The following is a 21,494-nucleotide window of genomic DNA, read 5'->3' on the forward strand; positions in this document are numbered from 1 at the left end:
TAATATTTGTATATATGAAATCTATATTTGTTTAATTTGAGCCATTCAATCTAAACCCATGTACAGGTGTACAATGAGAGATTTAAATGCTTCGTTATTTTTCCCAACAAAGTGTAAAGTAACCCTCCTCCGACAGTGGGACTTGCTGATTTCTCACGTTCCCGGCTTTGCTCGCTTCCTGGCAGGGCAGCTCAGTACCCAATTTGTAATGGAGCCCGGGGGTTGACAATTACCTTTCAATACGTGTACAAATAGTTGTCAAAAGTAATGTTATTAAAATAGATTTATTATCCCTGAGCGTGGCCTATCTTCCTGTCTTAACAACAAGCTTGAGAGGACGCAGGAGGCTATGCCAGGGACCCCGAGGTCATGGTGAGTCCAGTCCTTGGTCTCTGTCCCAGCACTTGTGTCTCTCTAAAGCTCCCCCCCTCTCCTCCTGGGTGGTAAGAATATGCGAATACTGGAGGCATCTGTGAAAATCCACCCCCTTTTCAGACACTGACTTCAGTGCTGTCCAGCTCTAAGGGGAGGTCTGGCCGCCAGCCCCGCGCGGTGTCACTCCATACTCCGGTGAGTCTGTTTACGCGGCAAGAACGGCAGCCCGTCTCTGCATTCCTGGAACCACTGCACGCCCACCCAGTGCCATCCACAGCTGACAGTCCACACGATTTGACTTTGGCTAAGACACCAGGCTGCAGAGGGGTGCTGGCTCCCCAGGGATGGACTCTGAAGGTCGTTGCCAGGATCAAGCTGCTTCCAGGTGCCCTGGGCACCTGCAGTGCAGAGCTGTGCCCCAAGACCCTGCTCGGCTGCAGCAGGGGGACAGCACCCAGGGTCCAGACGCCACCTTCACAGTGTCTTGTCCTTGGAGACGCTGTTCCTGAGGCTGCGTCCCCAGCCCAGCGCTCGTGCACGAGACCGATGGACGCTGCGGCCTCCCTCCACGTGCTCCCTGGCCCCGCGTCTACTGGGCCCTGGCCTTCTTGCTCTGCGGGCTGGGGGGCTGATCTGTGGGGGCGCGTTTCTGCGGTGGCTCCACATCCTCCCCTGTGAGCAGGGCCGCCCGCACCTGCCGCAGCTCCCGGCGCTCCCGGCGCCCCTCCATCTCCTCCAGGTCCTCGGCGAACAGGGCCTTCAGCGGCGCCGTCAGCCGGGGCACCGTCGGGAGGTCCCCCAGGCTGACCTACGAGGCAAGATGAGGCTGTCAGGGCTCACAGGCACCACCCATCCTCACAGGCAGACTCGGCTGGAAGACGGGCCCGGCTGTGGGGAGAGGAAGCCAGGCTCCCAGGGCCCAGCTTTACTGCTGAACGCTGTCCCCCGGGCCCGCGTGGAGGGCGGCTCACGTGTCATCACTCTGGGGACCAGCTGGGCCTCCACGGGGCCCTCGGGGGCCTGTGCCCCGAGGCTGTGCCGGCCATGGTGGGCAGCAGGCCGAGCCCGGTCGTCCACATGGATGGAGGCGCCTCTCCCCGTCCCGCCGAAGGGGTCCCCGCACCTTCATGTGGTCGAAGGCGATGCCCACTTTCTCGTTGAAGTCAGGGCTGAAGAGTGGGATCTTGGCATAGCGCTGGCTGAAGTGGGTCAGCATGATGAAGGCCGCGCTCATCCGCATGCCCACGCCGATGGCCTGGGAGGTGGTGCTGCACACATAGGGTGACGGGAGGCTGGAGGAGCGGGCCACGCAGAACCCGGCCCAGACCCGGCCCACCTGGGCACCTGGGGTCCACAGGCCGACACAAAGCCACCGCAGAGCCTGTCTCCCCCCCCCCAGACCCCCACTGCAGCAGCCCAGGCTCTGCGTTGCGGAACTGCCCACCGGTGAGGCCTCAGGGGACAGGAGCCTCCCACTGGGGGCGACACACTCCTCCCTGAGATCGCCCATGACCCTGCTCCAGCCCCCCTTCCTTGGCTTCAGCATATTTTCCAGTTCTTTCCTGAGCCACACCTCCTCCAGAGCCTTGCCTTAGAGGTGCCACAGAAATAAAAGTGGAGGCTCGGGAGACAGCCGCTCAGGTTCAGAAGCCCCCACGGCCCTTGGTGGGAAGCAGGCTGGCCCAGCATCACCTGGGGAGCCAGAGGGACCGGGCGCTCTGTACCTGTGTGTTTTCTCCACAGCTTCCTCTTCCAGACCGTCTTCCAAGGTGGCCTCGTGGATCAGGAGGGTAGCATCCTTCCCTGAAGCAGCAGCACAGATGCTGAAAATAAGCTCTCTGCCTGGGGGCCGCAGGGGTCTGGGGGCCGCACGGCACGCGCCCCTACTCACCCATCTGGACCAGAGCCTCGCAGGGCATGGTGTCCCCTGAGTAGACCACCTTCCAGCCGGACATGTGGACCAGCGCACAGCCAAAGGCGTGCTTGCAGTGTCGGACCAGGCAGGTCTGGAACTGGAGAAGGGGCGGTGGGCTCGCGGCAGGCCACACGCGTCCGTGGCCCCCACCTGCCTGCCCGCGCCCAGGCCTCCCCCTACCTCCTCCAGGCCACAGGTTTCCAGCAGCAAATTTATCAACCTTTCCACCTCAGGGCTGGAGACCTCAGCTCCCTTCTGAAGGCATTTGGCAGGGATAACACTGTAAGAAGATAAAACATTTGAGAAAAAGAGACATTTAATTTGATGTTCAAGCCACTGACTAGAGAGTACCACTATTACAAAAAACAATTCAGTGCTCTCACTGAGAAAGCAGGGTGCTAGGCCTGGAAACCGTTTCATGGAGAAATGTTGGCAGAGATCTGGACTTGGGATTGGAAGTGAAGGAGGCCGGGAGAAACCAAAAGCAAAGGGCCTTTATAAGGGGACCACCCGAGGGCCTCCTCCCTCCCCGGCTCTGCCGCCTGGCCCGCACCCACCTGACGTGGTGCAGCAGTGGCTGGCACTGGTTATGGTACTGCTGGAGCCAGGACCGGAGCTGGGTGGGGGCGACCACGAGCAGGGGGTGGCAGGGTCTGCCCAGCGATGCCTGCAGCGGGGAGAGCAGAGTGCCGCCAGCACAGCGGACGTTTCAGCGGAAACGGTGTGGAGTGGGAGGAGGGATGTGTGTGTGTGTATCATCCCCGGAAACACGGGAGCAGTGCAGTCCCGTGGACTCACCAGAGCGCGCTCTCTCTGCAGCAGGATGTTCAACAAGCCCTGGGAAGAGGAGGGGACAAGATTAGCCTCATGCAGACCTGACCTCCCTCCTGAGTTGGGGCCCTGGGACCCCAGCTTGCAGTCCCTGGTCTCCATCAGCCACCCCCATCTGATGCCCACCACCTGGCTGCCGCCTGCCTCCGGCTGCAGGTTGCTCCAAGCAGCCGCCTGGCCAGGGGAGGCCCTGTGGCCTTGAGATTAGGCCACCAGGTTTTCCTAAGACACCACGCCGGGTGGGAGGCACGGGGCCCAAGGAGGGAGCCCACTCACCGTGTGGTGGTCGGCGTGCAGGTGAGACACGAACACGGCGGCCAGAGAGCCCAGGACCCGGTCCACGCCGTCCCCATAGTGGCGGCAGAGCTGCCCGAAGGTGCCCTCCCCGCAGTCCAGCAGCAGGGACGTATCGGGGCTGTAGGGGGGCCAGGCGGGGGATCACTCAGGGAGGAGGGCAGGGCAGTACCTCAGCCCCACCCGGGGGGCTGCCCTCAAGGTGAGGTGGCCTCACATCTCTCCTCCTCATATCAGAGGACATCCCGACGCCCCGGGACATACACAAGTGTCCCCGGAGTCGCACAGACGCCGGGCACCCAAGAGAGGGTCTGTGTGGGAAGCGGAGCCTGGGGGCGGGTACACCAACGATGCGGTGGGGGTGGTTAGTGACTAGTTCACAGGAGGAGCTGAAAGCCCGGTGAGACTGTGTCTCAGCCAGGTGACCAGGTGATGGCTCACAGCGCAGCACCTGCTTCATCCAAAGATGCACTGGCCGTCCAACTGCACGGACCCCCCACGTCCAAGTCGGCTACCCAGACTACCTATCACCTTACTGCCCGACCCCTCCCCAGGCACTCCAGCCAAGACCGGCCTCCAGGGATGAGAGGCTGCACCTTCTGATTCACAGGGGAGTGCAGCAGGGTCCCCCTGCGGGCGGCACCTCCTTCAAGGGCTCCTACCTGATATTGACGAGCGTGGAGCTCACGTTCCGGATCTTCATTGGGATCGCGGACCCTGTTCCCAGGAAGACCACTTCTGGGTACTGGCTGCAAGTCTCTATGGAAAAACACATCATGAGCCAGCCCTGGGGTTAAGTCCAGATACCCAGGAGGGGCTGGGGTCAGACCAGAAGGGGCAGAAAGCAGAGCAATTACGCAGGCCCAAGTCTCCTGGTGGTGAAAGTAGCTCAGTCCGTGGAATTCTCCACGCCAGAATACTTGACTGGTTGGCCTTTTCCTTCTCCAGGGGATCTTGCCAACCCAGGGATCGAACCCAGGCCTCCCACATCGCAGGCAGATTCTTTACCAGCTGAGCCACAAGGGAAGCCCAGGGATGCTGGAGTGGGTGGCCTATCCCTTCTCCACTGGGTCTTCCCGACCCAGGAATAACCAAGGCCTCCAGCATTGCAGGCGGACTCTTTACCAACTGAGCTACCCGGGAAGCCCTCAAGTCTCCTACTAGATGATACAACAGGGGGCCCCTTTTGGTGCTGTGAATCAGCACAGACCTCAGGGCTGAGCCCACCTGGCAGAGGTCCCGCCCTGCTGGGAGGAGCTCGGGAGGTTTGCGCTTTGGCAGGACCAGCCTTCTGGATTCTGAAGCCTGAGGCCCCGCAAGGCCTTGCTCAGCCAGAGAGGCCCCGTGTGCACGTGTGCGAGCGATGATACCAATGGAGCTTTATTGTGCAAACCAGAAACCTACCCCGGCAAGCGCAGCCAGGGAGGCATATTCCTGAAACTCCAGCCTGGTGCTGACTGGCTTGAACCTGACCCCGCCGTTTAGTCCAGCCTCCTTTTTCCACTTCAATTGTGAACTTAGACCACCACCACTGGAGAAATCAACTACTGCAGAGAGGCCACAGAGTTCCCCAAACTGTCTTCCCACTGGGGCAGGGGAAGCCCAACACGGTGAGTGATGGGGCCAGAGTCCTCCCGTGGACCCTTAAAGCAACGCTAGGACCAGACCCCAGGTTCTGCCCAGAGCCTCACCCAAGGTCCCAGGACCCTCCCGCTTGGCTTGCCTGGGCCTTATCACCTAACCACCGAGCGGACTGGGCTGGGTGGGGCAGGCACTGGTAGGAAACAGACCAGAAGGCCCCAGGGTGAGACACAAGCCCACGAGGGGCTGGTCCCTGGTCTGCCTCACCCTCTGTGCCATCCTGGGTCATCTTCCTATACCCCTGCACGCTCTCCTGGAAGTTGGGGAGCTCCAGAGCCTCGGCGATGAACTCCTCGGGGTCGCAGGTCAGGACGGCATCCCTGCAAGGAGGTGGAATCAGGGGATGGAAAGGCGCCGTGGCCGTGAGTGAGACCTGAAGTCAGCATTGACCCTGGGGACTGTCTGAAAGTGCTTCCACCTCTCAGTGATGGCGTGGCAGACCCTCCCCAGCCCAGCGGGTCTCACACCTCCGGTCCTCAGAACCTCACAGCTCAAAGCTGGCCGGGCTGGCCCTGGCAGCACTGATCCACGGGGCAGGGGCCTCCCTGACCTCTACTCACTAGACCCCAGTCGTGCCGGGCATCCCCCTGGGGGAGGAGGGCTCTTAAAGAGCCCCAACTATTCACCACAACAGTGCCCAGGGTCCAGCTACCTTTCCAAACGTGGTCCACTTGGACCACACTGGTGCGCACAGGACACTTCAAATTTTTAAAAACTGAAGACAGAGGGTAGTAAGCACCTCTCCGTGACTAGCTGCAGGGTAAGCTGGGTTCACCAGGTGCTTCAGGCAGGGTCAGCCTCTGACCCAGTACCCCCCCACCCCCACTTAAGCGTTTTCCAAGGAAACCCTGTTCCACCCAAGGATTTTTATGGAAGGCACTTGTTTTGTTAATGTAGTAGGAGGACTGCAGTGCCTCCAATGAACAAGCACCCCCACCTGGAAACCACCGACAACCTTGTTCTGAAGACTCTTATCATGACGTGGGAAAAGCCCGACAGTGTATCAGGCCCTAAACCCACATCTTAACATGCCCCCACACACCTGGTCAGAAATCACAAACTGGTAACAGGCAGTGTTTCAGGGTGCTGGGATGGCGGGGGACTGACTTTCTGCTCGGAGGCAGCGGCCACGTGGCGGCAGACCTGAGACACTGACACCCCCACCCTGAGACCACACTGACCTCTGCCACTCCCGCCGGGGCCGGAGCTGGTACTTAAGGAGACACTGGCCTCGGACTGTGGGCACACCCTGGGCAGCACTGCCTTCCTGCAAGAGACGGAGCTGTGACCCATGGGGGTGGGGACAACGGGGACAGAGGTGAGCCACGACCTGGGGGCGGGGGGCCACCTGAGGGCAGGGCCCGGCGAGTGGAGGTGGGTTGGGATGATGCCTGAAGGTGGGGACCGGTGAGTGGAGGTCAGGGGCTTACCCAAGGGCGGGGGCCGGCAAGTGGAGGTGGGGGGGGCTACCTGGGGGCGGGGGCCGGCGAGCGGGGGGAAGATGCCGGGGTGGATGAGGCCAAGCTGGGTCTGGATCTTGTGGCTGCGCAGGTTGTGGACCGACTCGCAGCTCTCGTTCAGAACCAGGTGCTCGGTGTCGGGCCCGAACCTAAGATGGATGGACACACGGTCATCATGGTATCTTTCTGGGGGCACTCCTGCCCACGCAGTGGTCATGTACTGGGAGTGCTCAAGAGGGCGAGCGACCTGTCCAGGGGTCACCCCGAGTGGCCAGACACAGCCCAGGTCCTCCTCACAGCCCAGTTCAAGGCCTGCGGGACACCAGGAACAGTTCCAGGACTGGGGACTCGGGAACACGAGGGAGCACGGGGGTGAGGGAAGGAAAGGAAGATGGTGATGGACGCCAACACTCAGACCCCGAGGTGCAGGGGACCAGGGGCACCAGTGGGAGAGAAGTCACCACGCACCCAGTCCAACCCCAGCCACCCGGCCCTGAGGTGGGCAGTGGAAGAGCAGGAAGGTGCCCGATGTGGATAAAGCTTCTAAAGCGAGGCTGCTACTTTATCCTCCATGTCTCTTATTTCGGAAACACACACGTGATCATCAACACAGGCAGGGTTTGTCCCGAGGTGAGGGTGTGGAGGGTGCAGGCAAGAAGCCAGCCCTAGGCCAGTGGACGTGTGCCCGCAGCGCCCCCTCGCGGGGACAGTCTTCGTGGCACAGATGCCCCCAGCCTCCAGGGAGGGCAGGAACCCAGGGGCCCTCATACCTCTCCATCCACTGCTGGTATCTGCTGTCCAGGAGCACGTGCTCCGGGGCCATGTGGACCACCAGGGCCACGGGGGCATCGGCCTTCCCTTGGTAACTGGGAGGAAGCAAGCGGGGGTTCTGCTAGGGCCAGGGAGGCACAGAGTGCAGACCTCGAACGGGGCGGCGGGAGCCCGGCCCAGCTCTCCCGAGCAATGTCGGTTCTCACCTCCCGCCCGGAGGGCCCTCCTCACCTCCTGAAGGCGGTGTTCTCACACAGCGGCTGGATGAACCCTTCGTCTGGACATTCTACCACAATGAATGCGATCCCAGGGTCCGGAGGGGTGCAGATCTCTTCAGGAAGAATCTGTCAAGTCCCCGGGGTCACCGTGTGCTCCCAGGGCAGCCCCCTCGGGGAGCGCCCACACCTCCGGCCCTCTCTCCACTGACACCAGACGGGGCCGGCTGGCCCGAGAGGGCATTTCACACCCGGCTCTTGGCGGAGTCTCGTCCTCTCATTCTCCCACCTTGGGGAGGATGTCACTCCTTGGGGCCACACCCCTGAAGTCCACCCTGAAGGGGTCTCCCCTGGGTTCAGGGATAGGGACAGCCCCCATCCTATGAGGAGGACCCTCGCATCCTAAAGGGAAACCCCCAGAAACGCCCCCAGGTGGCCAGCACTGACATGCGGGGCAAACCCAGGCAAGCTCGGCTCAGTGATGAAACCCAAGCTGCTCACTCCCCTGCAAGTGGGGCCAAACCAGACAGCAACTGTCCAGCGTCCAGGCCCGGCTTGTGGCTGCCGGGACCACACCCACCTCTCTCCCTTCGTAGGTGACGCTCTTCCCGTCCTTGACGGCAGCGATGATGGGGGCAATGGCAGCTGTTCCGCTGAAATGACAGGCGAGGCCTCGGTGAGGACGGGGCCCCGGGGCTGCCCTGTGCCCGCCGAGGCCCTCCCCCAAACGCCCCGCCACTCACACTGGGAGACCCAGCTCCTTCGCTTTGAGCACCAAGAAGTTTCCCTTCTTCACGTGGAGCTGCGAGGAAGAGGACACCATGTGAGGCCAGGGTCTGACGGAGAAGCTTGGCTTCCACCATAGTTTTGGAAGCAGTTTAGCACAGGAAACCGAATAATTTAAAACTGAGCTGCCTACTTCCCCAACCCTGATAACTCCTTGTACATTTAATAAAACGCCGTCTATTCCATCCCAAGTAAGAAGCGTTCTCCAAGCATCTGGAGGAGAGACGCTCATTCTGTTATCCTGTGCTGGTCAAGCGACGGCCAACAGAGCGTCACCAGAACAGAGTCCAACAGAAACAGTCACGGATCCACCGTGCGACCCGGCGCTCCAGGGACAGGGAAACTGGGTGGTTTCTCTCATCGACTTTTCACATATGTGGCAAAACTGTGCTGCTGCTTTTATACCAGAGAGAAGTTACAATAAAAAAGTCCCAGTAAAAAAAAAACAGTCCCAGTATTCTATTATTATGTTAAAATGGAAAAAAATCCTTCACAAAACCTCATAATCATCATTCTGTACTTAAAAACTTGCACAACTAGAGGGGCCTTGCTCACAACTAGAGGGGTCCTACTCAACAACTAGAAGGGCCTCTGCTCACAACTAGAAGGGTCCCCGCTCACAACTAGACAGGAGCCCCCACTCACAACTAGAGAGACCCATGTAGCAGTGAAGACCCAGCACTGCCAGAAATAAATAAACATAATAATGATTAAAAAAGAAAACCTCTTACCAAAGTGGGTATAGAGAGAACATATCTCCAGATAATAAAAGTTATTGAGTTAAGAAGTAAATCCACACACCTACAGTCAACTGATCTTCAACAAAGGTGGCAAAAATATATTAACACAATGGGGAAAAAGACTGTTTCTTCAGCAAGTGATGCTGGGAAATTTGGACAGATCCATGTAAGTCAGGAAGTTAGAACACTCCCTCACACCATACACAGAAATAAACTCAAAGTGGCTTAAAGACTTAAATATAAGACATGACACCATAAAACTACTACAGGAGAACACAGGCAAAACATCCTGACATAAATCATACCAATGTGTTCTTAGGTCAGTCTCCCAAAGTAACAGAAGTACAAATAAACCAATGGGACCTAATCAAACTCACAGCTTTAGCGGAGCAAAGGAAACCGTGAACAAAATGAAAAGCCAACCTACACAATGGTAGAAATATTTGCAAATGGTGCAACTGAAAGGGTTTAATTTCCAAAATATACAAACAGCTCATAAACTCAACAACAACAAACCAACCTACACAATGGTAGAAATATTTGCAAATGATGCAACTGAAAGGGTTTAATTTCCGAAATATACAAACAGCTCATAAACTCAACAACAACAAAGCCACCTAACAGAACAATGGGCAGAAGACCGAAATAGACATTTCTCCAAACAAGATAGACAGATAGCCCATAGGCATGCACGTGAAAAGATGCTCAACATTGCTAACTATTAGGGAAACGCAAATCAAACCTCCAATGAAGTGCCACCTCACACTAATCAGAATGGTCATCATTAAAAAGCCTATAAAACAGTAACTGCTGGAGAGGATGTGCTGAAAAGGGAACCCTCCTACACTGTTGCTGAAAATGTAAGTTGGTGCAGCCACTGTGGAAAACAGTATTAAGGTTCCTCAGAAAAGTAGAAACAGAATTACCATACAACCTAGCAATCCCATTCCTGGGTGAATATCAGGAGAAAAACATAATTTAAAAAGATATATGCATCTCAGTGTGCATTGCAATACTGTTTACAATAGCCAGGACACAGAAGCAACCCAAACATCCATTGATGGAGGAATGGATAAAAAAGATGCGATATATAAATATATATAGGTATACATATAATAGAATATTACACAGCCATAAAAAATGAAATGCCGTTTGCAGCAACACAGATGGACCTACAGATAATCATATTAAATAAAGTCAGAGAAAGACAAATACCATATGCTATCGCTTATACATCCAATCTGAAATAGGATACAAATGAACCTAAGAAAAAGACTGGTCACCAAGCGGGAAGTCCAGGGTGGGGGAGGGTAGGGGAGGATTGGGAGCTTGGGATAACCAAATGCAAACTATTACATATAGAATAGATATAAGGTCCTACTGTATAGCACAAGAAAATATCCTATGATAAACCATAATTGAAAAGAATATTTTTAAAAAGAGTATACATACACACATGTATAACTGAATCACTTTACTGTAGAGCAATAATTAACACTGTAAATCAACTCTATTTCCACTGACTTCAGAGACTTAACCTTTCTTAACTATTTCTGAAGTTCAAGAGTGAGGCTCACGGCCAACTGTGAAACCTGTCTCTGAAGACTGACTCTGGCCGGAAGACAATCTGGACACATACGATGAGCACAAGCGGTTTACTGGGAACCAGGGTGTGTTTTCTCTGATCACAGAGACAGCTGCTGCCTTCCGATCACCAAAAACCCTGAGGTCACCGGACGCGTGCTCACCTTGCAGACGAAAGCGACCACCAAGGAGGTGTCCCTGCCGCGTACTTTCTGGCCAACACCTGAGGAGAGACAGTCCGACCATGACAAGGTGGACGGCAAGTCTTGCAGATGTCACAGGTCAGTGGTCATCTGACACCTAATCTGGCGTCACACAAATGTAAACGGAAGGAACTTTGGATACAAACACACACTCGTTTTGCCCTCAAGCAGAACTTTCTTTTTTTTCTAACTCGTGGTGAGATTCGAGGAAACAAAAATGCAAAAACTCAAACCAGAGAAGACCAAGTGAAGTGTTTTAAAATGTTTTCAGTTTTACCAAGAAGTGGAAAGAGAAAAAAAAAAAAAAAGCTGTAATGTGCTTTATCAATAACTCTGTGAGAAATAACATAAAAGCTGAAAGGCCTGCAAAAATGACGTGGGTATCAGTCCTCACTCATGCCATCCAAGGAGGACAGTTCACAGGACTGGGGCCCCTCAGTCCTCAGACAGACGTGGCCTCAGGGCAGAGGCAGGAGCTTATCAAGCTTGCCCATCCCTGGACTACCTCAAGCAGCCCGATTGCTCTGGTAGGTCTCATCCTGGAATTCTGATCCCGTTTCCCAGTGGTCTGTCATTCTGAAAGAGGAGGCCCAAAGCCAGTCTTTGACCGCTTTGTTGGCCTGGCTGATAGGTCCTGCAGTCACAAAAACTAACTGGCATTACTGCTGCCTCCATGAGACACAAACAGTTCACCGAGCCTTCTCCATCTGCTGACACCAACGGTGTCAGAGCAGTGTTCCTGTGTGTGTGGTTTTGCAAACACAACAGGTGCACACACAAATTCTGACTTGCTACATGTGAAATGGGAATTCAAAAAACTCCAAAGACTCGGTAATGAACTGTAAAGACTTAATTAATGATCTGTACCGTATAATGAAATAAACAACATAATTTTGTACCAGAAAATGGGAAACACAAAAGCCTCTGTAGGAATCATTTGCCAGGCCCTGCTCTCCCTGGGCAAACTGGACCCGAAGCTTGGGCCCCCACCCCCTGGCTGCACACTGGCCCTTAAGCCTCCATGCGGCCACCTTTACAACAGCCTTCTCAGCTGCCCACAGGTGTCCTAACATGACAAGGAAGAAGTGTCTGTTTTGCACAGAGAGCTTCCTTAGGACAAAAACTTGAATGACGAGCAGAAGCAAGCAAGGGACTAAAACAGACCCCACGTCCACCCCAGCCCCCTCGACAGCACACTGCTGACGGAGCATCATTACCGTTCGGGCGCCGCTCCCCATCAGCTGGTTCTGCGTGTGGAGGCGGCTGTGGACTCAGCCGCTCTGGACTCTGCGAGGGTGGCTGCTGACCACTCGTCTGCTCGCCTGGTCAGTAGGGGAAATGAGCAGATGACACAGCCCTCGGGCGAGTTGCAACACAGCCAGTTGCAACTCACAGTGAGTTGCCCATCTCACTGGCCTGTCCTCCACTGGCCACCAGTAGTTTCTACCACCCCCCCTCCCCACCTTCCTCAACTAGGACCCACCTCCTCCCACTCCAAGAAAACGTGGCTTTTCTTAATTTTTGCCTATGCAGCTCAGCTTGCAGGATCTTAGTTCCCTGACCAGGGATCGAACCTGGGCCCTAGCAGTGAAAGCACGGAGCCCTAACCACTGGAGCGCCAGGGGTCCCCGCCATGTGGCTTCGTACTCACAGTGGATGGGGATCTGGAACACTGTCATGGTCTCGTCCTTGTATTCTGGCGCCGAGTGGGGCCGCACAGCTGTGGGGAAAAGACCGCGGGATAGTGACTGGGGCAGCAAACACGGGCACGAGAATCACCTTCAAATCACCACCCACAAGCAATGGGAGCGCTCTGGAATTTTGCAGAAATCTGCATTAAACCGAGAATTTCTAAGTAAATGAAAATATTTAGGGAAGCAGCAAAAATACATCTTCAGCTCTTAACGTTTAGCACAGCCATGTGAGAAGACGTACGAGGATCACTGGTGGTGAACCGCCAAAAGAAAATGAAGCCGTTGGTTAAGTGTAAGAGACACAGGCTGACACTCAGCACTGCCAGGCCAGGGAACCTATGCTCTCAACTCTGAGAGCCAAGACATGTTCTGAAATAAAACACCAGCGTCCGTCTACAGAAGAACCAACCGGAGATGCCCCTGGCCCGGCCGGTACCTGGCTCAGGCCTCTTCTCATCAATCGGCCATGTGCTCCCAGAAAAACTGCTCCCAGCCCCTCTCTCTGTGAGGGATCCAAGGCCACTCAATGGTGAGACCCACCTACAGGGCCAGGAAGGAGCCTCAAGGCGCCAAGGGAGACCCCACCCTGCACACACCCCATACCTGGCAGCTTTTGACTCACTCCTACCTTCCCGCCCGTGTTTAAGGGGATGAGGTGGGGGCAGAGAAAGTGCAATCGGCAAGAGGTTCAAAATTCATCTCACATGGATGAAGCATTTGATTTTTAAGGTTTACTTTGGTCAGCTTTTATGGATTCTGATTTGAGAGAAGGGGGCATATGAGTAGTAATCAAGGACTTACCCAGGTCTATTCCTTTCAGTGGACCAGAAAATATTTTGATAGCTTCCAGGTACTTCTCCTGAGAAAGAAAAATGAGGAGGATGAAACACATGTTCAAGCGTCAATTCATGAGAGGTGCTGGAGGCAGCAACGTAAAACACACTTCAAAGAGCACTTCCAACTTCCTTGCTGAGTGTCCACCGCAGGTTAGATGCCTGGGGGTCAGCAATGAGAAGATGGGGTACCTGTGCTCACAGAACTTAGAAACCAGGGGAGGAGAGAGAAATCATACAGATGACAACAAGCCGCCATGAGGCTGAGCGTCCTGCACACATAAAACAACACAGGAGACCGGGATCCAGCCAGTCTGTAGAGTCACTGGCGGGGCGCGGGGGCATCCCAAGCCGAAGCCCTGTTGCTGAGCCCTGAAGTTTGGGAGGACACAGGAGGAGAAAGTTATCCTGGCCTGAGACAGGCGGGGGCTTTGTGAAGAGCTCAGAGCTGGCCCCGCAGCCTCGCCGTGTGGCCGGGCATGGATGCAGGGCAGGTGAGGGCCAGGGCCAGCAGGACCTGGGGTCCACGTGACGGTGTCTGGACTATGTTTACAGAGACCTGTTAAGGCTTTTAGGACGAGGTGACCTGCCTTCCGTTCCACTTGAGAGGGATCCTTGTGGCCACGGTGCTGGACAGTCACGGGGGTGGAGGAATGGACGTGGGAAGTGATGGCAGGAGACCATGGTGGGACAGAGCTAATGAGGAGGATACAGACATACGGCTGCAAGGCATTATTCTGGAGACAGATGTCACAGGCAGGGCTGGTGTCTGGCTGCCTTTTACCTTAGGACCTGGGAAGTGAAGTGAACCCTTACGCCAATAATGTGTTTATAACCTCTCAACAGTGTTGTAAAGCTGGCTTGGAAGGTACAACAGAGATGTCTGAAATTTAATAAATAAGAATAAAAGTTGTTCATGTTGAGGTCTGACAGAAAACAACAAAATTCTGTAAAGCAATTATCCTTCAATTAAAAAATAAATAAATTCTAAACAAAAAAAGAATAAAACCTGAATCTATCCTGTGTCCACGTGGTGTGAAACAAAGTGTCCAAGTGCTCTGTGTTACCTCGTTTAATTTGTAACCCCTGCAACCCTTTCGCAGACACAGTCACAGAGGGTCCAGGAGGGACTGCGACCTGAGCCCAGTCAGAGAGTCAATAAGGCTTGGACTCGGGTTATCTTTAGTTTGAAACGCAAAGTGTTTCCACTGCTATGAGTTTTCTCTGGAGGGCAGAGGGCCGATGTGTAAAACTGGAAATTCCTGTGGAAGTTAAAGTGGAAGGCTCAGCTTCAAGACTCACCAGTTGTGGGGGTCCAGAAAGCACACACTTTGGAACTCCAGTTTCCTTTAAAGTGAGGATCATTCCTAAAAAAAAAAAAAAAAAAAAAAAAGAATGAATAAACTCAGATCTCTCATAGCCCTGACTCGCAGTCACCGCCAGGAAGCGCAGTCCTGACTTAACTGGCTGCTTTTTCTACTTGTTCTCACTCCAGAGTTAACAGGGAGCACGTGCAGAGCAGACTTGGTGCTGGCTAGAGGTTCAAGGGACGCTTACTCAGGACTTGATACTAGAATGAGGCACCTCGGGGGCAAAAATCCACTGAGTCAGAGGATGACACCAATTCTGCACCCTGGGCGCGTCCTCGCCTCATCTGAGTCTCAGTCCTGGGGGATGAGACGGGGCCAGCCTCTGCTCCTTCCTACCTGCTCCACAATGTTACAGAATGTGGCAGCAAAACAATGTCAATCTTTCTAGTTGATGGGCAGAAACAAGGGGGTAATCGGGATATTGGGCTTTCCTGGTGGCTCAGTGGAAAAGAATCCGCCTGCCAATGCTGGAGACTTGGGTCTGATCCCTGGGTGGGGATGATCCCCTGGGGAAGGAAATGGCAACACACTCCACAGACAGAGGAGCCTGGTGGGCTATAATAGCCCATGGGGTCACAAGAGAGTCAGACACTTCTTAGTGACTAAACAACAAATCTGAATACTGGGTCTCTGTGTGTAGCTGATGGTCCCAGGGGTAGACATAATGAGTTGGCCAAAAAGTCTGTTACGCAAAGACCCAAACCATCTTCTTGGCCAACCCAGTATTTACTGTGATCCGCATTTACTGTGACCACACACTCCAGTCGGTCCCGCACCTCCAGTCCAGCAACTCAATAAATGAGGTGGGTGGTTAACACCTAAAGGCAGCCTCCACATTAACACCTACTCTTCTGACCCACACTTTTGGATGCTTCCTGCTGTAGCTGACGGGGCAGGCATAAAAAGAATTCCAGCTCCCCTGGACTTCGGCGATGGGCAAAAGAAATGGGGGGTGGGGGGAGGAGGCATGTTAAAATCCCAGAGACCTCCCTCCAGCCTGACCTGGACAAGAACAGACTCACCGCACAACCCGCCAACATTAGACCAGTGCATTCGAGTCAGGAATATGTTGTCCAAACGGGACACCTTCAGCCTAAGAAAGAGAAAGCGCTGGAGCAGGACACAACACACTGGCCGGGGACCCTCTCTTCTGCTGACCCCCGTGTCAAAGCCGCACAGTCATCCCCGCCCCGCAGGAAGAGGGCTGGCTCACTTGTGCTCCTGCATGAGTCGCTGGACGCCTTCCCCGCAGTTGAAGAGATACCTAGAAGACGAACATCGCACCAGAGAGTCAGAGTCTGTAAAGCTTCTGCCACCGATCGGATGCTCTGCTGTACACCGTAGAGGGGGAAAAAAAAAAAACCCTGAAAACCCATGTGGTGCTACCGGCCGAGTGTCTGTTGTTAGGACGCTGGGTTTTGAACCGTCCTCGGCACACGCGGGGAGGGGGCTGGGGTGGGCCGGTGCCGGGGTCCTCTCCCATCACCTCCTCCGCACACCTGCCCACTTCACACACGGACTAAGAGGCCCCGGCCATGGGGCGCACACGAGAGGGCTCTGCATAAAGATCAGGGGCGCCTCCCGGAGCCGCACGGACGGGGCAGTACGGGGTGCGGGCTCTCGCAGCCACACTGACAACTGGGTGACCAAGCCTAGGGAGGAGGGGCTCGGCCAGGGGACAACCCCCCCTCCCCCCCCCCCCACCGGGCCCAGGCGCGGCGCACGGACCGGTTGAATTCGGAGAAGACGTAGAGGGCGGCGCCCGCATCCCGGCCGCCGGCTGCCACCACCTGCAGGTACACGGTGTTCGGGCCCCCGGGCCCCCATGACGGGCCGCGCTTCTCCCGCGTGCGCAGGTGCCGCAGCGGGTCCTTGGGCGGCCGCGGGCGGCGCGCCGGCCCCTGCGACATGGTGCGCCCGGCCGCGCACCGCAGCCCCAGCAGCGAGCGGAGCGCCCACATGCGCAGCCTCCTCTTCCCGGACCCGAGCGCAGCCGGCTGCCTCCGTCCGCATGCCCCGTGAGCACCGCCCCTCCACCCCCGCGGGGCGCCCCAGCTAATCAGCGCGCCGCCAGCCTAGCTGCCCGCCTACGCGAGGCCGCACGTCCAATAGGGAGGGACCGCTCCGCACTGCCCCTGTCAATTGGCGGCGGTCATAGAGAGGAAGACTGCTAGAGCGCCCTGGACGGCCCCGCCCCTGGTCTCTTTCTGGTTGCCCCTGGCCTTCTTTCCGGAAATCTTCCTTTGTCTGGGCGGGGCTTCCAGGGGCGCGGGGCAGAACTTCCGGGGGCACAGGACCGGAAAAGGAGATGCGGGTGGAGGAGCGAGTCCTTGGAGTCGGCTTAGGTTCAGGCGCTGGTCAGCGGTTGCCGCCTGTTCTGAGCTCTTGCCTTAGACGAGTCAACCCTTTGTGGTGGTTGTTAGGATTAGATGTGAGGAGATAAACTATATAGAGCTTTACCATAGGAGTTTTGCTAACTTTTACGTTGCAATTCGTATGAATACACGTTTCAGATGTGTTTTACTGGGTTTTGGAAAGAAAAGCAAGAATGGGAGTTAAGAGAACAATCTCTGGGATAAGAGAGTCTTTTATTAGTCGAGTGATCTTGACTTCTCTGAGCCCGTTTCCTTAACTGTAAAGTGGGGGTAGTCAGTTTTTACTTCGTAAGGTTTTATTTTTTAATATTTTTGTGTATTTATTTGGCTGTACCAAGTCTCAGCTGTAGCACGCAGGATCTTTAGCTACAACGTGTGTGGTGTAATTCCCTGACCAGGGAATCAAACCTTGGCCCCCTGCATTGGGAGCATAGAGTCTTAGCCACTGGACCATCAGGAAGTCCCATATTTCATAAGGTTTTAGAATTAAATCACCTAATGGTATATTAACAGCTTTGAGTGGCACTGTCATGGACCAGGCACTCAATGAATGGTGGTAAAAATTGGGAAGGAAATACAGTGTTTCAACCGACATAAAATATTTTTAAAAGCTGTTGGGAGCTTTTAAAAGCTGCTGACAGTCATGGGGTAGACGGCCCAATAGAGACCTTTTGAAAAGCCAAACAATACCTAGGTCCCCTTTCAAAGCCCCTGAGAGATCTCAGTTAAACCATTTGGAATACAAGGAACTTCTTAAATGGGGATGACCCTTCCTTTACCTGGACATTCTAATCAAATATAAAACTGGTTTTGTGGAAGAATACCACACAACTGTGTAACAACATTTTGTTCTTGAAGCAATCTTTGCTGAAAGGATCAGGAAAACTTCATTCCTGCCGGGGTCCAGCCCCAGCGGGTCCAGGAATACCCAAGGGATGAATGGCGTCGGCGAAGAAGAAGACAGACACAGAAGGTTGCATAGAAGAGGCAGCTTTTTTTATTTTTAGGACAGCTCAGTTTTTATAGAATGAACGTTGCCTCCCCCGTAAGTCACCACATATTACATCAGATATTGGTTTCGTGCTTCTGTCAATATTTTTCTTTCCCACGTTTTTCCCCTATGCATTCACCTAGAACGTTTCCAATTACAGAGTTTTTTCTTAAATGTCCCGAACGTTAATCTTCTTGCCTCAATGCCCTAACATTTTCATTCTAACAAAACAATGTTCTACAAATCTCAGGTATAGTGTAAATTCTTTGGACAATAAAACAATACATGGGAAGGGTCACAGTAACATGTTTGACATTTCTGAGAATAGTACCATGAGAAAAACCTTGATATTTTTCTTTACCTGAAACCACAAAATCTCAATTTACAATGATTAACTATTAAACAGCAAAAACACCTCTAAAGCAGCAAAACACCTCTATTAATAGTGAGATAATGGCAGTGAAGCTGGTTAATATAAATCTTCTATTGAAATCCTATGTACACCATTTCCTAACTCTACAAAAATACCCATTATCTACCATGTTGTTTAAAGAAAGGGAAACAATGAACAAATAGCAGCAAGGAAATAGCAATAATGAAAACCCTCTCAACCAAGGAGCAAGTAAACTGAAGCAGTATATCTACTTCTAAATCTAAATGCCTCTACTCTTCTCTATTCTAAAACATTATAATCTTTTAAGCAAGCAGCCAAACTATACCTGTGGCCTTTTCTTTTTTTTTTTTTTTCCGACTTGATGTTTATGGTCATGTCCTGAACCAGAGCAATCATGAGCATTTCCAAAAAGGCTTGGACTTTTCCAGGGAGGCCTTATTACTATATATTATATTTCCAAAAATTAATAGAAAACCCAACAACAGTAAGACAGAAAGAAGAAACGGACATACCGGGCCCCCGGGACAACCTCGAGAGGAAGAGCTGCCTTGCAGATTCCTTTCTCGTCCCGTGACCTGGTCCCTGGGGCAGCCCCGTGTGAGGAAGCGCTGCCTTGCAGGGTCCTCTCTCGTCCCATGACTTTGTCACGGACTGGGCACATCCTGGCGGCTCCCGACACATTTCTGTTATTTTAAACATTTCCAGGGCTTAATCCTGAAACAATGATGACACTACAATCCTCAAAAGTATTCAAAATAAACATTGAGCAAGAAAACCAAAGGCAGCCTATGGAATGGGAGAAAAATATCAATCAGTATGTGCCAATCATCTGATGAGTGGTTAATATCCAACATACATAAGGAGCTCATACAACTTAATAGCAAAAAGTCAAAATTTTGAAATGAATGATAAACCTGAAGAGACATTTTCCCAAAGAAGATATACAAATGCCCATCAGGTATATGAACAACTGCTCAACATCATTAATCATTAGGGAAATGAAAGTCAAAACCTCAGTAAGCTATTACCATACACTGGTCAGACTGGTTTTTAACAAAAAGACAAGCAATAACAGGTATCGGTCAGGATGTGGAGAAAAGGGAAATTTGTGCACTGTTGGTGGGAATGTAAATTGGTGCAGCTGCTATGGAAAACAGTATGGAGTTTCCTTAAAAAAATTAAATATGGAACTACTATAAGATTCAGAAATTCCACTTCTGGGTATATATAGAAATGAAATCACTAAGGAAATGAAATCAGTATCTCAGAGATATCTACAACCCTATGTTAATTGCAGTATTATTTACAATAGCCAAGACATGGGAACAACCAAGACAAGGACACAACCTAATAGATGAATGCATAAAATATGGTAAATATATACAATGCAATAATACTCAGCCATAACAAAGATTTGCAACACCATGGGTGAAACTTGAGGGTATTATACTAACTGACATGTCAGAGAAAGACAAATACTATATGATCTCACTTATATAGAGACTCTTAAAGGAATTCATAGAAACAGGAAATTAGTGATTACCAGAAGCTGGGAGCATGGATAAATAGGTAGAGGTGTTCAAACTGTACAGACTTCTGGTTGCAACATGAATAAGCTCTGGAGATGTAGTGTACAGTACAGTAACTATAGTTAGCAATACTGTATTGTATACTTGAAAGTTACGAAGAAAGATCACACACACACAAAGGTTACTTTGCCTGGTGATGGATATATTAACTAATTTTATGGTGGTAATCATTTTGCAATATGTACTTATATCAAGTCATTACATTGTAAACCTTCAACTTGCACAATGATATATGTCAGTCAAAGTTCAATAAGGCTGGGGAGAAAACAGAAACAATACCAAACTACTGGAACACCAGGGAAATTCCTCCATTCATCATTAGATGCTCAGCATTAAGCACAGTCCCTTAGCGACTAAACAACAACAGCTGAGACCTGGAGAGAACCCCGTACACGTCTGCTGAGGGCACAGAGGATCTGCCCAGTATTCGTTTGCCCAAGCTGCCATAACATAACAGCACAGACCAGGGGGCTTAACAAACAGAAATTAATTTGCTCACAGTTCTGGAGGCTGGAAGTCCAGGCTCACGGTGTCAGCAGGGCCGATTTCTCCTGAAGCCTCTCTCCTTGGCTTGCAGATGGCCACCTCCTCCCTGCTTCCTCCCTGGGCTTCTCTTCTGTGCATCCCCAGTGGCACCTTCTGTGTGTCTGAATTTCTTGACACCCATCTCATCAGACTAGGATGTCTGATTCTCTTCAGACTAGGGTGTCTCATCTCTTCAGATTCTCTTCAGACTAGGGTGTCTCATCTCTTCAGATTCAGTCACATGTTGAGGTCCCGGGAGTTAGGACCTCAACACATGAATTCAGGGAAGGAACACAGTTCAGCCCCTAACAGCTGACTCCAGCTCTCCTCTCCCCCACGCCCTTCTATTCAGGACACCTCAGCATTCCTGTGTCTACTGCCCCTCGACCTTCAAGGGGAGAATGTTTTGGTTCCTCTTTTCCTATGAGCCCAGCAGCTAGCTCTGAACCTGGTCTGAAATGAGGGCCTCACAGTCTCTTGCCTGAGACAGGCTGCGACATCTGATGGGAATATTGCTCTCCGCGGCAGGGGAGCGAGCTCCTCCCCTCAGGCGGTAGGCGCTCTCAATTGGCGCCAGACTGGAGCAGTTCAGTCTTCTAGATCCTGATTCAAAATTATAAATCAACTCTTACTTCAATTAAAAAACAGCAACAAAACCGTCTAGATCCTCAGCGCGTGTTCAGAGCCGTCCCACATCCCCCACGGAGCATGTTCTGGGTGGCTCCTACCGTGTGCCTGCCCTGTGACCCTGGCTGCCCGGACTCCCCAGTCAGACCCGGAGGACCGGTTCCATTCATACTGGTCCCCGCGCAGGGTCAGGGCTCAGGCAAAGTCCAGAGGGGTGCAACGCGCGCCATCGCCACTAGAGGGCGCGGTGGCTCCTCCCTTCAGTGTTAGCTCCTTTTAGA

The 21,494-nt window shown here is 53.0% G+C and overlaps 1 protein-coding gene across 1 annotated transcript; it reads right to left on the reverse strand.

The window, feature by feature from the left end:
* On the reverse strand, nucleotides 1–16,684 carry ELAC2 (elaC ribonuclease Z 2). Its single transcript, XM_061143516.1, has 24 exons — nucleotides 16,441–16,684; nucleotides 15,926–15,976; nucleotides 15,735–15,805; nucleotides 14,645–14,709; nucleotides 13,311–13,368; nucleotides 12,467–12,535; nucleotides 12,033–12,137; nucleotides 10,777–10,835; nucleotides 8,246–8,304; nucleotides 8,083–8,155; nucleotides 7,519–7,631; nucleotides 7,287–7,382; nucleotides 6,527–6,665; nucleotides 6,238–6,323; nucleotides 5,264–5,376; nucleotides 4,078–4,174; nucleotides 3,398–3,536; nucleotides 3,089–3,127; nucleotides 2,848–2,957; nucleotides 2,471–2,570; nucleotides 2,267–2,387; nucleotides 2,100–2,178; nucleotides 1,499–1,643; nucleotides 1–1,183 (listed from the first exon to the last, which is right to left on the reverse strand). The coding sequence occupies exons 1-24, from the start codon at nucleotides 16,671–16,673 to the stop codon at nucleotides 965–967; spliced, it is 2,439 nt and encodes an 812-aa protein (XP_060999499.1). The 5' UTR covers nucleotides 16,674–16,684; the 3' UTR covers nucleotides 1–964.
* Between the last annotated feature and the right edge of the window lie 4,810 nt (nucleotides 16,685–21,494).

Source organism: Dama dama, chromosome 5, assembly GCF_033118175.1.
Source record: "Dama dama isolate Ldn47 chromosome 5, ASM3311817v1, whole genome shotgun sequence".
Classification (NCBI taxonomy): domain Eukaryota; kingdom Metazoa; phylum Chordata; class Mammalia; order Artiodactyla; family Cervidae; genus Dama; species Dama dama.